Below are 12,771 nucleotides of genomic sequence, written 5' to 3' on the forward strand. Positions count from 1 at the left end.
AATGAACAAAAGGAAACATATCATCCAAAACATCTGCTTTATAAATGATAAAGAAAATGTAGATAGAATTACGAAATAAGAAAGGACTTCGGGAGGGCTGTTTGGCTTCTGGGGGTTTGAGCCCATCCATGCTGCAGAGTGAAGCATCTGCCTACCCAGAGGCCAGGCGTATCGGGGTGACCACCAGCAAGGCAGCAGCCCAAGTGTGGCTGCCGCGGTTTAGCAATAGTCATGGGAGCTGAAGTCAGACCTTTCAAAGAGGAAAGTCTAGCCTCCAGCCACTGCGTCCCCCATCCCCAAGCCCCAAGTCCTAAGTACAGAAGATGAAGAAATGAGAGAGGAAAGACGAATTTGGAAATAGAAGTAGAGTTGGCCTGACACCAGCTAAATAAATACAGCGCTTTCCTCTTCAGTCTTTAGGAACATTCCAGTTTGCTGTGTAAATGGACCCTTCACCCAATTCTACAGGACGGCTTCTGTCAGCCTGGCTACACTGTGGCAGTGACTCTTCCCGAAGGGGCTCATTCATTAAGGCGTCTCCCTCCACACAAGGCTGAACTAAAGGTTCCAGAGGCATGTGCTGCCCCTTGTGTGCTCCTCAGTGTTCTTAGGGCATCTCTAGGCGTGTGCTGTGAGCACCAGCCAGGAGTCACCCCGCAGAGGAAGGCAGGAGCCCAGAATGCATCACCGGGGCCTGATCACCCAAGCAGCCCTGACCATCGGGAATGCGGTGTGTGTCAGGGCCTCAGCACTCTTCAAACCTCAGCCTGACAAAGGGAGACAGCCTTCCTTCTGGGCTGTCTGGGTGGAGAGTGGAGATGTGAACCCACAGCCCATAGGACAGAGCTGCTCTTCTCAAAATCCTTCCTAGCTGGGTGATAACACCTGTAGAACTGGCACTGTGGATGGAGAATCCTCCTACATGGAGCAGGAGAGATGGTCCATGGACTTGTCTGAGACTGGGGAGGTGCTGGAGGCAACTTGGCCTGAGAACTTTGTTCACCTGTTTTGAGGAGATTGGAGAAGGAAACCCTGTACTCCAATGAGGGCCGATCAGGGTCACCCATCAGCCTTACTTGCCCTAGTCAGCACCAGCAGGTGGGGTGGAAGTGACCAGTTTGTCAGGCTGTGGGCTGGACAAGTGAGCATTGAGGGCCGGTGAAGCCCAGTGGCCTGGAATCTTCCTGCACCAGCAGTCGAAGGCATGAGAAGCAGTGGTGGCCTAACAGAGAGCTTCGTCCAAAGTGCTGAGACTTTCTTTCCTTGCCAGAAAGGATGGTTTTCAGAAACACGAGGACAGAGGCCGGGGCTTCTGGAGCAAATCCACTGTACCCACATAGCCTTTGTTCTTTGGGCTTTGGGATAAATGATAGGCTCGCCTTTTAGAGTTTCACTCTTTTCCCATTTGGCCCTTGCCATGGGCTTGGAGAGGAAGAATTGGAGAAAGGCCATTGGAAGATAGTTCCCTGATGAAGAAGAGAGCACTGGGGAATTTCTGTCTTCAGTCAGCAGGTATTCTGCGAGTTGCTTTGGTTTGGTTCCTTCCCCAAAGGCACAGGCATTCCAAAGGTTGTAGTTTTGAGTCACACGGAGCCACCAACCTTTCTTTCCCACCTGAAATATGGTCTTTTTTTTTTTTTTTAAGAAAAATCTGGAAATATTTATTTGACCCCTACTTTAGCTGGTGACCAGAGAAGAAGGCAGCTCTGGGATCCTAGGATTTTAGTTACTCGTGGAAAGCTTCCCTCGGAGTAAATCACAACATTAAAAATGTAGATGCGCAGCTGGGAGAAGCAACCCCTTATCCCAGGGACTCTCGGAAACGCTGTCTTTCTTTGTCCTGTGTAGGACGCCGCCTTAGGTAATTATTGATTCAGGTTGTTGGTGGCGCCATTTGAAGTATCTTCCCAGGCCACAAGCAGGACAGGTTCTCCAGGGTAGGGAGATGTGCCTAAGACACAGAAGAGCTGCCCCTCGCCTTCCACTCCTGTCAAATACTTCTTTCTCCCAACCCATTTTGTTGCCCCAAAAAGTATTTTTCTATGCGGTGGTTGAGACTCTTAGACTGGAGTTGCCCTTTATCTTCTTTCTAAGGCACCTTCTTTTCTTCTTTCTTCCTCACACTCATGCTGACTCTTTCGGCTGCTTTTCTCCCAGCCAAACTGAGCGAGGGGCTTTGTACCAGTGTTTCTGTCATTGGCCTATTGAGAGCCTGCCAGCGTCACTGCCTTTTTCTCTTTGAGGGCCGTGAAATATTTATATGTCTGCCTTGCTTGTGTGCTTCTGAAAAGTTGCATAGAAACCAAAGAGCCAAAAATAAATATGATCTTAATTGCCCAGGATAGCAGGCTACACCAGAAACTTGTGGTTAGTTTTGTTGTAAACTAAACATTTCATCGTGCTTGTTCTGCTTTGTAAACTCAAGTGTGCATCTCGAGTCCCAAGTTTCCCTTTGGTTACAGTTTCTTTAAATAAATGAATGCTTTTGATATTGTGATGTAATAATAAGAAACATGCTTTTGGTCTCTGGCCCTGGCTCTGGGCACACAGCTCCTACAACCTTTAGTGCTGAGTGTCTTTTTGTTTGCTAATGAGGTGACTGTGGCTGGGACTCCAGGACAGCCTCCTGGGGGACTGGTTGCCAGGGCAACCAACCACGTGATTAGAGGTTGGGACTCCACCCGTGGACCTCTGGGGAGGGGAGGGAGCCCGCAGAGGTGGAGTGGATCACCAGTGGCCGGTGTTGTGCTCGATCGTGCCTGTGTAATGAGGCCTCCACAGACTCCCTCAACGACAGCGTTTGGGGGCTTGCAGGCTGCTGAGCACGGGGAGGTTCCCGGAGGGTGGAGCCCTGGCGAGGGCACAGCAGCTCCGAGCTCCCTGCCCCATACCTCGCCCTGTGCATCTCTTCATCTGTATGTATTCTTTGTAACATCGTTTATTATAAAGCAGTAAATGTGTTTCCCTGAGTTCTGCAAGCTGCTCTGGCAAATTAATCGAACCTGAGAAGGGGTTCTTGGGAACCACCCTGAGAGCCAGTTGGTCAGAGGAGCAGGTCACAACCTGGGGCTTGCCATTGGCATGTGAAGCAGGGCAGCCTTGGCCGGAGCCCCGCCCTGTGGGCGCTGATGCTGACTCCTAGAAGACAGTGTGAGAATTGAGTTCACTTAGAGGATATCCAGTGTCAGCTGGAGAATTGCTTGGTATATGGGGAAAACCCCTACACACATAGTGTTAGAAGTATGGTATGTTGTGTGTTGTGCATGAGGGTAGGAAAAGCAGTCTGGTTTTTCCTGTCTCTTACAGTGTTCAGTTTCCATTTGGACAAAGCAAACGTGGCAATATTTTTTAATGTTCCAATATTATAGTGACATAAGTAATATTGATAATGGCTATAGAACTGAATGAATAATACACAGCATAAGAACATTTCAGAACACAGTGATATGTATTCCTAACATAACTTCTGTTATTTCATATCATCCTCTCCCACTGTTTTGTGTTTCAGGTACAGAGCCTTCATTTTTATTTTGACATTTCTGCTGTATGCAAGTTTTCACTTATCTCGAAAGCCTATCAGCATAGTTAAGGTAAGAATCATGGAAAGCACTGCCTGTCGTCTCTGTGAGGAGTTCTCACTTGAAGAGCTTGTGGGGCAGAGGATGGGGATGGTAGCAGGTACATGGGGAAACAGAATATGTAGAAACAAGTTATTCTGCTGCCGTGGCTTTTCGGTTTCCCTTTTCTAAAATTAAAGTCTTTTAAATGTTTTTTGGATTTATACTTTCAGAGATAGTAGACTTTTAGTTTTATTAGTTGACAGTTCCAGAATTTGAAAGCTTAGCTAAATATTTATTTTATCTTGTGTGACTGTTCCTTCCAAATGTATCCAGTCTTAAGTGGTTCCCCAAATTCCAGCTCTTCGTGCGATCCAACCCCAGGTCTGGCTGCGGAGGTGGCTCTCCATTGTTCTTGGAACGCTGCATTTTTGTCTGAGTGATGGGTGGGCAGGAAGTTGTTAAGCAGGTGTTCTACTAGACTTTGAGAAAAGAAGATTAAAGCAGACAAGCCTACATAATCACCAGTTATAACCTGGAGAAAAGCAGGAATAATTTTCTTACCCTCATTGGGATTATGTCACCCGGCCTGTAGACCATCAGGGGCCTGAGAGGCATTAGAGTCTCTATCGTAGAAGAACGAGGAAATCATCCACTGCCAGAGACAGTGCATTCACAGCCCAGTGGCCCCTCACTCACTCTCCAGGAGTTGGCAGGGACCCAGCTCCAGGACTGCAATTCTGTGACCTTTGGAGCTGTGCTTCCTCCACTCCTGCCGGTGGCTGAGCCCTGGGTGGCTGCCCTCTGCAGCCCTGGTCGGCAGAGGCAATGCAGAGGCTGGCTGTTTTGTGACAGTCCTAGGTTCCCCACTCCCCAGCAGCTTGGATGTTAAACATTACCCAAAAGATTCTAAAATTCCCCCTTGGCCCCTGATAAGCAAGAAACTTCCATGCCTCTCAAGTTGTTGACTGTGGAAAACGTTTGCAGACCTTTGAAAATGTGGTTTTTAAGAGAGAAGAATATGAAAAGAGGTGGTGGGCCTTAAACACTCATCTGCTTGACAAGAGACTCTCAAATCAGTACCAGTAACCAGTCATTATAAATCTGAATACTACTACTTCTTGTCTTTCTGGTTAGAGAAACATACAAACAGCTCAAGAAAATGGTAAATTATAAAGATGGAAGTGACTATTGAAGAGACTTAGTGAGCGTGTTGGAGTTGAAGGATCTGGTGTAGCTGGGGAGCCTGTGTGGGGTTTCAGGATTGACCTAGAAAGGTTGGGTGTGGATTGTAGGGGAAGAAAAACAGCTTTGCAGGTGGGAGAACTGCCTTGAGTGCTACGTGCAGGGATGGGCGTCTCCATGAAGCCACCACCTGTTGGGCTGGGGGCCTGTTGGGGCAGATGTAGCATGTAAGGTGGGCTGGCCCTTGCGGGAATCTTTGTCAGGCCGCAGCTGTTGGGGTCCACCTGATGACTATGAAGGCCCCTGTGAGCCAGGAGCAAGTGGGAGCCCTGTCCCGGTCCCTCTCCCGGCTTTCCTGGTGGTCCATCTCAAAGCCCCCGCCCCTGACTCTCGTGTGTAGTGGTGTCCAGGCCACTCAGGACTTAGGGCTTCTGAGCAGGCGGCGTCAGGGTCAGCTCTTAGTTCAGTGTCATAAGTAACAATATAAATAACTGCCGCTTACAGAGCCCGGGGTATGACAAAGTGCCACATACATTACCCCTGTGATCCTCACAGCAACCCTGTGAGTGCCCCTGTGAGGAAATTGAGGCTCGGGTCTTCATTCCCCAGGCAGGGCTGCCACACACTCGAGAATTCCCTGCGGGTCAGGCTGCCTCCAGGGCCCCCACTCTTCCTCTGTGTGCCTCAGGGTTTGTCCGGGTTTAATTACCTGAGTACAGTCCCAGCATCACCCTCAGAGCCTCCTAAATGCACAGATTTCCTGACCTAGCAGCTGTGATGTGCCTGGGCATGGATTGGCTTGACGCTGAATCCTGTGGGTTTCTTTACCTTTCAAGATAGATCAGAACATTACACCACATCAAAACTAAACTTTATAGTGCCTTCTGAAGCGCCCGTGTGCTTGAGCTCATGATATAAATGGCATCAATGAAACTGAAAGTAGTAGTGATTCTGTTGACCCACAAAACAGTTGAGTGATTATTTATAGCCTGCATTTCCCAGAATATTGTAAGCAAAACCAAAGCAAAATATATTTGCTTACTTGAAATCGAACCAGAGGCTGTGAATTAGAAAGTGATTCTCATTCTGTTATGTCATTTATAGAATGACATGGCACACCGGGTCACATTTAAGTTAGTTAAATGGAATGTTTAGACTTACCTTTGATCACTGCTGATTAATTGTATTTTTCTCGATGATGATGATAAAACCAGGGCTGGGAGGATAGTGGTGTTATAAGTGCAACCCTGTCCCTTCACCTTCTGCTCCAGCTGTGGCCCAGCCTCAGGACTCAAGGCAAGCGTCTGCCCAAGCTGGTAGACAGGTGAGTCTGACTCCCAGCAGAGATAGTGCGAGCTCTTTTCCCCTGGACTGGGCCAGAAAAGAAACCTGAAAGCAGAGGCTTCCCAGAGAAGCTTAAACTGCAGGGGTCCCTGGAGCCAGGGGGATGGCAGCATTGATTTGAATGTGATTGTGCACACCCCTCTCTGGACACACAGGACTTAAAAGGAGAAAACTGGCTAGGCGCAGTGGCTCACGCCTGTAATCCCAGCACTTTGGGAGGCCGAGGTGGGCGGATCACCTGAGGTCAGGAGTTCAAGACCAACCTGGCCAACATAGTGAAACCCTATCTATACTAGAAATACAAAAAAAATTAACCAGGCATGGTGACGGGCGCCTATAATTCCAGCTACTGGGGAGGCTGAGGCAGGAGAATAGCTTGAATCCGCGAGGCGAAGTTTGCAGTGAGCCGAGATCGCACCATTGCACTCCAGCCTGGGCGACAAAGTGAAACTCCATCTCAAAAAAAATGAAATAAAATAATCCTCAGTGGCAGACAGAAAACAAAGTCTGAAAAGCTGGAAGTATGTACTATGGGTGGGAAACTTGTTATTTGGAAAGTTCCAATTCTCCCAGTGTTAATATTTAAATAAAATGCAACTCCAGTGAAAATCTTAGCAGGGTTTTTTTTAATTGAATAAAATAATCTTAAAGTTTGTATGAAAGAATGTCCAGGAATTATCAAGAAAAGTGTAAAGATAACATTTCATGATATGAAAATATGCAAAAGATTAACATATTTTAATACCATAATCAAATTATGATATTACATGAGAATAGACAAAAAGGTCAGTAGAATAGATTAGAAAATATGGAATATTTGACAGAGCTTATTTAATAAATTTAATAAATGGTGTCAGCACAACTGGTTATTCGTCAGGAAGAAATAAATATTGAATCCCTATTTTATAAAAACAAATGGCCCGGGCACTGTGGCTCACACCTGTAATCCCAGCACTTTGGGAGGCCGAGGCAGGTGGATCACCTGAGGTCAGCAGTTCGAGACCAGCCTGGCCATCTCTACTAAAACCCCATCTCTACTAAATGTACAAAAATGAGCTGGGCATGGTGGTGGGCACCTGTAATCCCAGCTACTTGGGAGACTGACGCATGAGAATCGCTTGAACCTGGGAGGTGAACGTTGCAGTGAGCCGAGACCACACCACCGCACTCCAGCCTGGGCGACATGAGTGAGACTCCATCTCAAAAAAATAAAATAAAATAAATGGATTAAAGATATGAATGTAAAATACAAAAAGTAAAAATCCAAGAAGAAGATTATGTTTATTGTAGGAGTGAGTGTGAAGTTAGGAAACCCAAAGAAACAACGGGCAAGGGGGATGAACAAGCAGTTTACAGACACGGAATTCAGATCGCCAGGAAATATGTGAATGGTGTTCGAGTCTGCCGGTATTCCATATGCAAATTAAGGCAACACTGTGCTCAGTGGCTGGCACAGCATTGCCCAGGGCAGTAAGCGCTATTCACTGGTCGTGAGGGGAGAGGAATTTTCATGCGTTCTTGATGGGATGTCAAGCGTTAGCACCTTTTGGTGACACCCAGTGAAATAAAAAATACTACAGCCTTCAGACATACTTCTGGGAATTTCACCCTAAAAATAAAAGCACCTTACTTAGGAATATCTTCATAAGCATCTTTATGGCAGCTTTGTAGTGACCAAAAAAAGCAAAAAGGAAAAAAAAAATGCTGGATATCAAGGGAACCTAATAAGTAGGTAAAAGTTTGAATAAATTATCACAAGTCCGTATTATGAAATGTGCAGGTCCCTAAAAGAATTTATCACAGACAAACCAGTTGACTCAGAAACATTTCCAGGAGGTATTTTGAGTAAGAAGTTAACATGTGCATAGGGATGTATAGAATGATTCCATTTTTGAGAAGTAAACAATGACCAAGAAGCTCCTCCATCTATTTCTGTATCCTTCATGAGTGGAGCATTTGTGTGTCTGTCCCTGAGTGTGTATAATGCATTTCACGTGGCACCTGTGACTCATCGCAGGAGGCTGGCCGTGGGCAGGTGCTGTTGTCTGTGGGGGAGAGCCTGGCTGGTCGCTCCTACTTTTGGTACCAAAACTTTAATTGCTCTTCCAGGACTTAGATAATGCTTTGGAGAATTCTTATAGCCTTATAAAAGGAATGTGAAGGACTGGTTAGAATCAGTGCACCCACACAGCCTAATGAGCCACGTAAAGTTGACTAGACAGATCGTCAAATGCAGATGACACACACACACACACACACACACACACACACACACACCCCTGTGTTGGCTGAAGGTGGAGTGAAACTGGCCTAACCCCACTGTCCACACACACACACACACACACACACACACACACACACCCCCTGTGTTGGCTGAAGGTGGAGTGAAACTGGCCTAACCCCACTGTCCTCCAGGGGGATTCAGTGAGGCCCGAATCCCCTGCTCCTGTCCTGTCCTCTCACTGTTGCCTTTCAGTGGCTCCTGCACCCTCCAGACTGCCTGATAATCTCGTCTATTGGAGGCCACGTACCTGCTGCAGAGAATGTGTCGCGTGGCTGTAGTCTTAGGCAACTTAGGTGGGGCTGAGAACCCAGGGCAGGAATGAGTGGTTTCTGTCTGCGAAGTGGCTCAAATTCAGCATGGAAAGAACGGAGCCTTCGTGGAATGCAGGCGAATACAGTGAATGTTTGTGCCTAAATGACCACGTGGGGCTCTGCAGGTGTAGGATGAGGGAGGAGTCCAGTCTTTTCTAGTGTCATGAAATTCCCACCGCAGCTGCCTGCTGCTCCCTGGACGGGATTTCCTCTCGCTGCCAGTGGGAGGGGTGGGGAGGGCTGGATGTGGCGAGGGAGTCTGTAGACAGAAGACATTGCCAGCTCCCGGCCCCGCCGCCTTCCCCGCACACTCATCGCGCTGTGACTCCCGGCCCCGCCGCCTTCCCCGCACACTCGTCGCGCTGTGACTCCTGGCGGTTTCCTGTGTTCTTCCAGAAGATTGGCACCTTTCTTCTCCCACCCCCACCCTCCACCCGCGATGGCATCTGCTGTTTATTTTTGTTGCTATTCTGTGTGTTGCATGGACGCTTTAGCAGCCATGACGCCCGCGTGTTCACAGGGCCCACTCAGCCTCCCACCTCACATAAGTGTGGAGTTCAGTTGCTGCAGAGGCTTTTGCCTGATCAGTTTTTAATATCTACCTGATGTCGCGGCTGATTTTGTATGTAACTTGTTGAAAGGCATTTGTGTAAAAAGGTGTGAAGAAAGCTGCTTTTATGAAAGCAGACGTTTCCCAAAGGACTTGACCCCCTCCCCAAGTATTTCCGCAGGGATGGTGTGGCTATGCAGAGGTGAGGGTGCTTCCCTGAAGCGCTTTGGTGAGAATTTGCTCACCTGGCGAGGGGTTTGCTTACCAGTTCATCTTAACCTAATTAAGTTTGCATTGTCTCTGGAACGCCACGTTTGGGGGATAAAACTCATAGAAATACTGAAATATAGCAATGTTGTTGAAAACCTGTGGTTATGTAAATATCCTCAGAACTCTTTGTGCTGGAGTAATATGAAATCTCGATGGCTTTGGCAGCAGCCTTCCAACAGGTCTGCGGGGTGCGGGTGAAGGTGACCTTTCCAACATCAAGGAGAAGGGCCAGAGAGGCGCCCGGACTCACAGCGGCCCTTTCCTGGACCCTTCCCAGGGGCGGAGGGCCAGAGAGGCACACTCCGATTATGGTCCATCTTTATAGTAATGCTGGGACACAGGCATTGTCATGCCAACTCCATAACTGATGGCCAGGGAGTGTAAGTGATGTCACCAAGGCCAGAAGCCACAGAGAGGCACCAAGATCCCAGCTTAGGCCTGTCTGCTGCCGAAGCCTATATCCCTAACCAGGATGTGAGACCCCTACTCATTACATAACAAAACTAGAAAAACTTTTCTGCTTATTTATGAAGAAAAGGGAGCATTTCTAATCGGATATGTTTTCCACAGGTGGTTCCTCCCCAGAAATATTAAATCACAAAGGATATAAAATTCTGTTTTAAGCGGCGGCCTGCAGAATCTCTTTTTCCTTTCTTCTGCGCCAGGTTAATGTTAGAAACTTCAGCTTCTCCCTGCACATGATTCTCCCTCAGCCGGGGAATGTCCTGTATTCCTGCCCTAGCTGTGGCTTTCTTCAGTCAGAGGTGAATTGTAGTGGCGATGCTTAGGCCCTTTGGGTGTGGCCAGATTGACTCCCATGGGAGGCAGCAGGGAAAGGTGGGCAGAAACACCTGGCTTCTGAAGGTGCCAAGGAGGAGAAGTGTCCAACAAGGCGGCAGGTGAATGGAGAAAGGCCGCAGATACCAGCTTGATACAGAGAGGAAGGGCTGCAGGCACCCGCCCTGGGTCTCACGATCACACTCCCAGCCCCTCACGTCCACCTTGGGTGGAGAACTTAAAACACAAGCAGGAGCAGCCAGGGGGCCCCAAGCAGTCGGGGAGCAAATGAAAGCACTCTCTTCCTGAGATGCCAGGAGGTCAGCATGGCGCCTCCAGGGAGGACCAGCTCTGCCAAGGGAGCTGCTGGGCAGATGATGACTTTGCGTTGTAAAGTAGAGCCCTTGGCTAGTTTTTGGGGACAGTGTTTAATTATAGCAGAACAGCCCAGTGATGACGGCAGAGTCACGTGACCGTGGAGCAGCTGCATCCCGTGTGACATGCCAGGACTCAGTGACGTGGCCCACGTGCTGCCAGCTATAAATCAGGGTGTCTAGCTCCAATTCAAAAGCCCTGGGCTTTTGAAAGTGGCCAGCCTTGTTGGCCACTCCCTCCTGAAGAGGGGGGGCAGGACTTCCGGCTGCTGCCTGCCTGGGCACTGGGGTGGCTCCCTGCCCAGCGTTCTGTGCCCTGACCTGGAGCCAGCTTTGTGCACTGCCCTCCAGACCCCTGGCCTCTCTCAGGTTCCAGCTCACGAGGACACCCCTCTGGTATCATGGGCACTGAATGGGCACTCGATCCGCCTAAGGGACACCCCTCTGACCACAAGGACTTCACTTGCTGCCATCACTCACGCTTGATGGGGCAACTCCTTTGAGTCTTGAATAGTGCAGAATGATCACTACAGAGACCCCTGAGAAGAGAAGCATGGGAGCGACAGAGGCCACCAGGGAGGGACACACAGTCACAGAGCACATTCTGTCTTCCTCAGTTTCCCCCGCAACAAGACGAGCCCCTGCCACATGTGGCGCTGTCCTGGAAGTGTTTTTCCTCTTCCCAAGGAATGCGCTGAGGAAGAGCCTACTCAGGCCCCTCTGCCTCCCAACGAGAAGCACCCACTCAGGCCCCTCTGCCTCCCGACACATGAGCTTTCCTCTCTGCCCAGGGTTTGTTTCACAAGGGCCGTGCCATCCTAAGCTCTGTGCAAAAAGCCTGGTGTTCAGCGTCACGGGTCCCAGTGACTTCTGTAACTGGGCAGCAGCCTTGTCTGCAGAGGGGGAGACCGAGGCAGGGGCAGCAAGTAACATGCTCACACAGCCAGTCACCAAACTCCAGGGCGATGGCTTTCCCCTCCTCCCACCTCCCAGACAAGTGTCTCCAACCCTGGCCCTGCTTGCTGGTTCTGTGGACAGTTTGGTGGGTGGGTGGTCCCCTGCCCCAGGGATATTTTTAAATTGAGGTATGATTTACACTTACTAAGTATACAAATCTTCAGTGTACAGTTTGGCAGATCTGTACATGCCCATAGGGGTAGTCATCCTCTAGGTTAAGGGACGGACCCTTTCTGGCTCCCAGACAGCTCCCCATCCCCTGTCCCACATTGTCCCCCTTTAGGTAACTGTGACTCTCACCTCTAGCCGCATGGATTCATTGCCCATGCTTGGACTTCCTATGAGTGGAATGCTGCAGTCTGTACTCTTTTGTGTCTGGCTTCTTCTGCTTCATGTTATGTTTGTGAGGTTCATCCTCATTGTTGCCTGGACCTGTAACTTGTTCTTTTTCACGGGTGTGTAGCATTCAGTTGTGTGAATCTAGGAAAATGTACCCCTTCTTCCTTGTGGACAGGTGGTCAAGGATGACAGGCAGTCGGCTTTCAGCTTGGAGCTCTTAGAACTAAAACTGTTCCCGAGGCTCGTCTTCCGGTGGCATATGAAGATGGCTTATGTTCGTCGCCTGCTCAGGAGTGGGGTTGCTGGAGAGTCCTGCTGAAACGTCACCAGCAGGCATTCTTGTGGGTCCTGCAGACACACCGCCAGCAGCGCCTTGTGTCCCTCTTAGAATGCAGGGTGCAGGTGCCCTGGGCAGGCTGCTGGGAGAGGAGGGGTGACTGTTCCTCTCTGTGCCCCATGCTGAGCCTCACTGAGGGCACTTCCTCTCCCTGCTTCTGCCCTCCCATCATGTCCCAGGGTGAGCTCCACAAGTACTGCACTGCTTGGGATGAAGCTGACGTCAGGTTCAGCAGCCAGAACAGGAAGTCTGGGTCCACTGCCCCCCACCAGCTCCCTGACAATGAGACCGACTGTGGCTGGGCACCGTTTGGTAAGTCGATTATCGGTCCGTCCAGGAGCCAAAGCGGCTGTCCTTCCAGCGCCCTTCCAGCCTTGCTATTAATAATTTTAGCAGCAGTAATGCTGTTCCCAGATGTAACTGCATTTCCATGACAGCCCTCTCCTACCAAAAAGCACATGACTTCACCGCCACTGTGTCCACAGT

The 12,771-nt window shown here is 49.3% G+C and overlaps 1 protein-coding gene across 19 annotated transcripts in view; it reads left to right on the forward strand.

Moving 5' to 3' along the window:
* SLC37A1 (solute carrier family 37 member 1) overlaps positions 1–12,771 on the forward strand; it is an 82,628-nt gene that overhangs the window by 22,708 nt on the left and 47,149 nt on the right. For 12 of the 19 annotated variants that reach the window (XM_055373653.2, XM_055373652.2, XM_063702677.1 and 9 more), the window contains 2 exons: positions 3,509–3,590; positions 12,465–12,597. In XM_055373653.2, the coding sequence (XP_055229628.1) occupies positions 3,509–3,590; positions 12,465–12,597 (215 nt within the window). Of the gene's footprint in view, positions 1–2,024; positions 2,916–3,508; positions 3,591–12,464; positions 12,598–12,771 lie in introns of those variants that run through there. The other 7 variants (XM_063702684.1, XM_063702683.1, XR_010132414.1 and 4 more) reach the window with 6 other exon arrangements.

The sequence above is a fragment of the Gorilla gorilla genome, chromosome 22 (assembly GCF_029281585.2).
Source record: "Gorilla gorilla gorilla isolate KB3781 chromosome 22, NHGRI_mGorGor1-v2.1_pri, whole genome shotgun sequence".
In the NCBI taxonomy this organism is placed as follows: domain Eukaryota; kingdom Metazoa; phylum Chordata; class Mammalia; order Primates; family Hominidae; genus Gorilla; species Gorilla gorilla.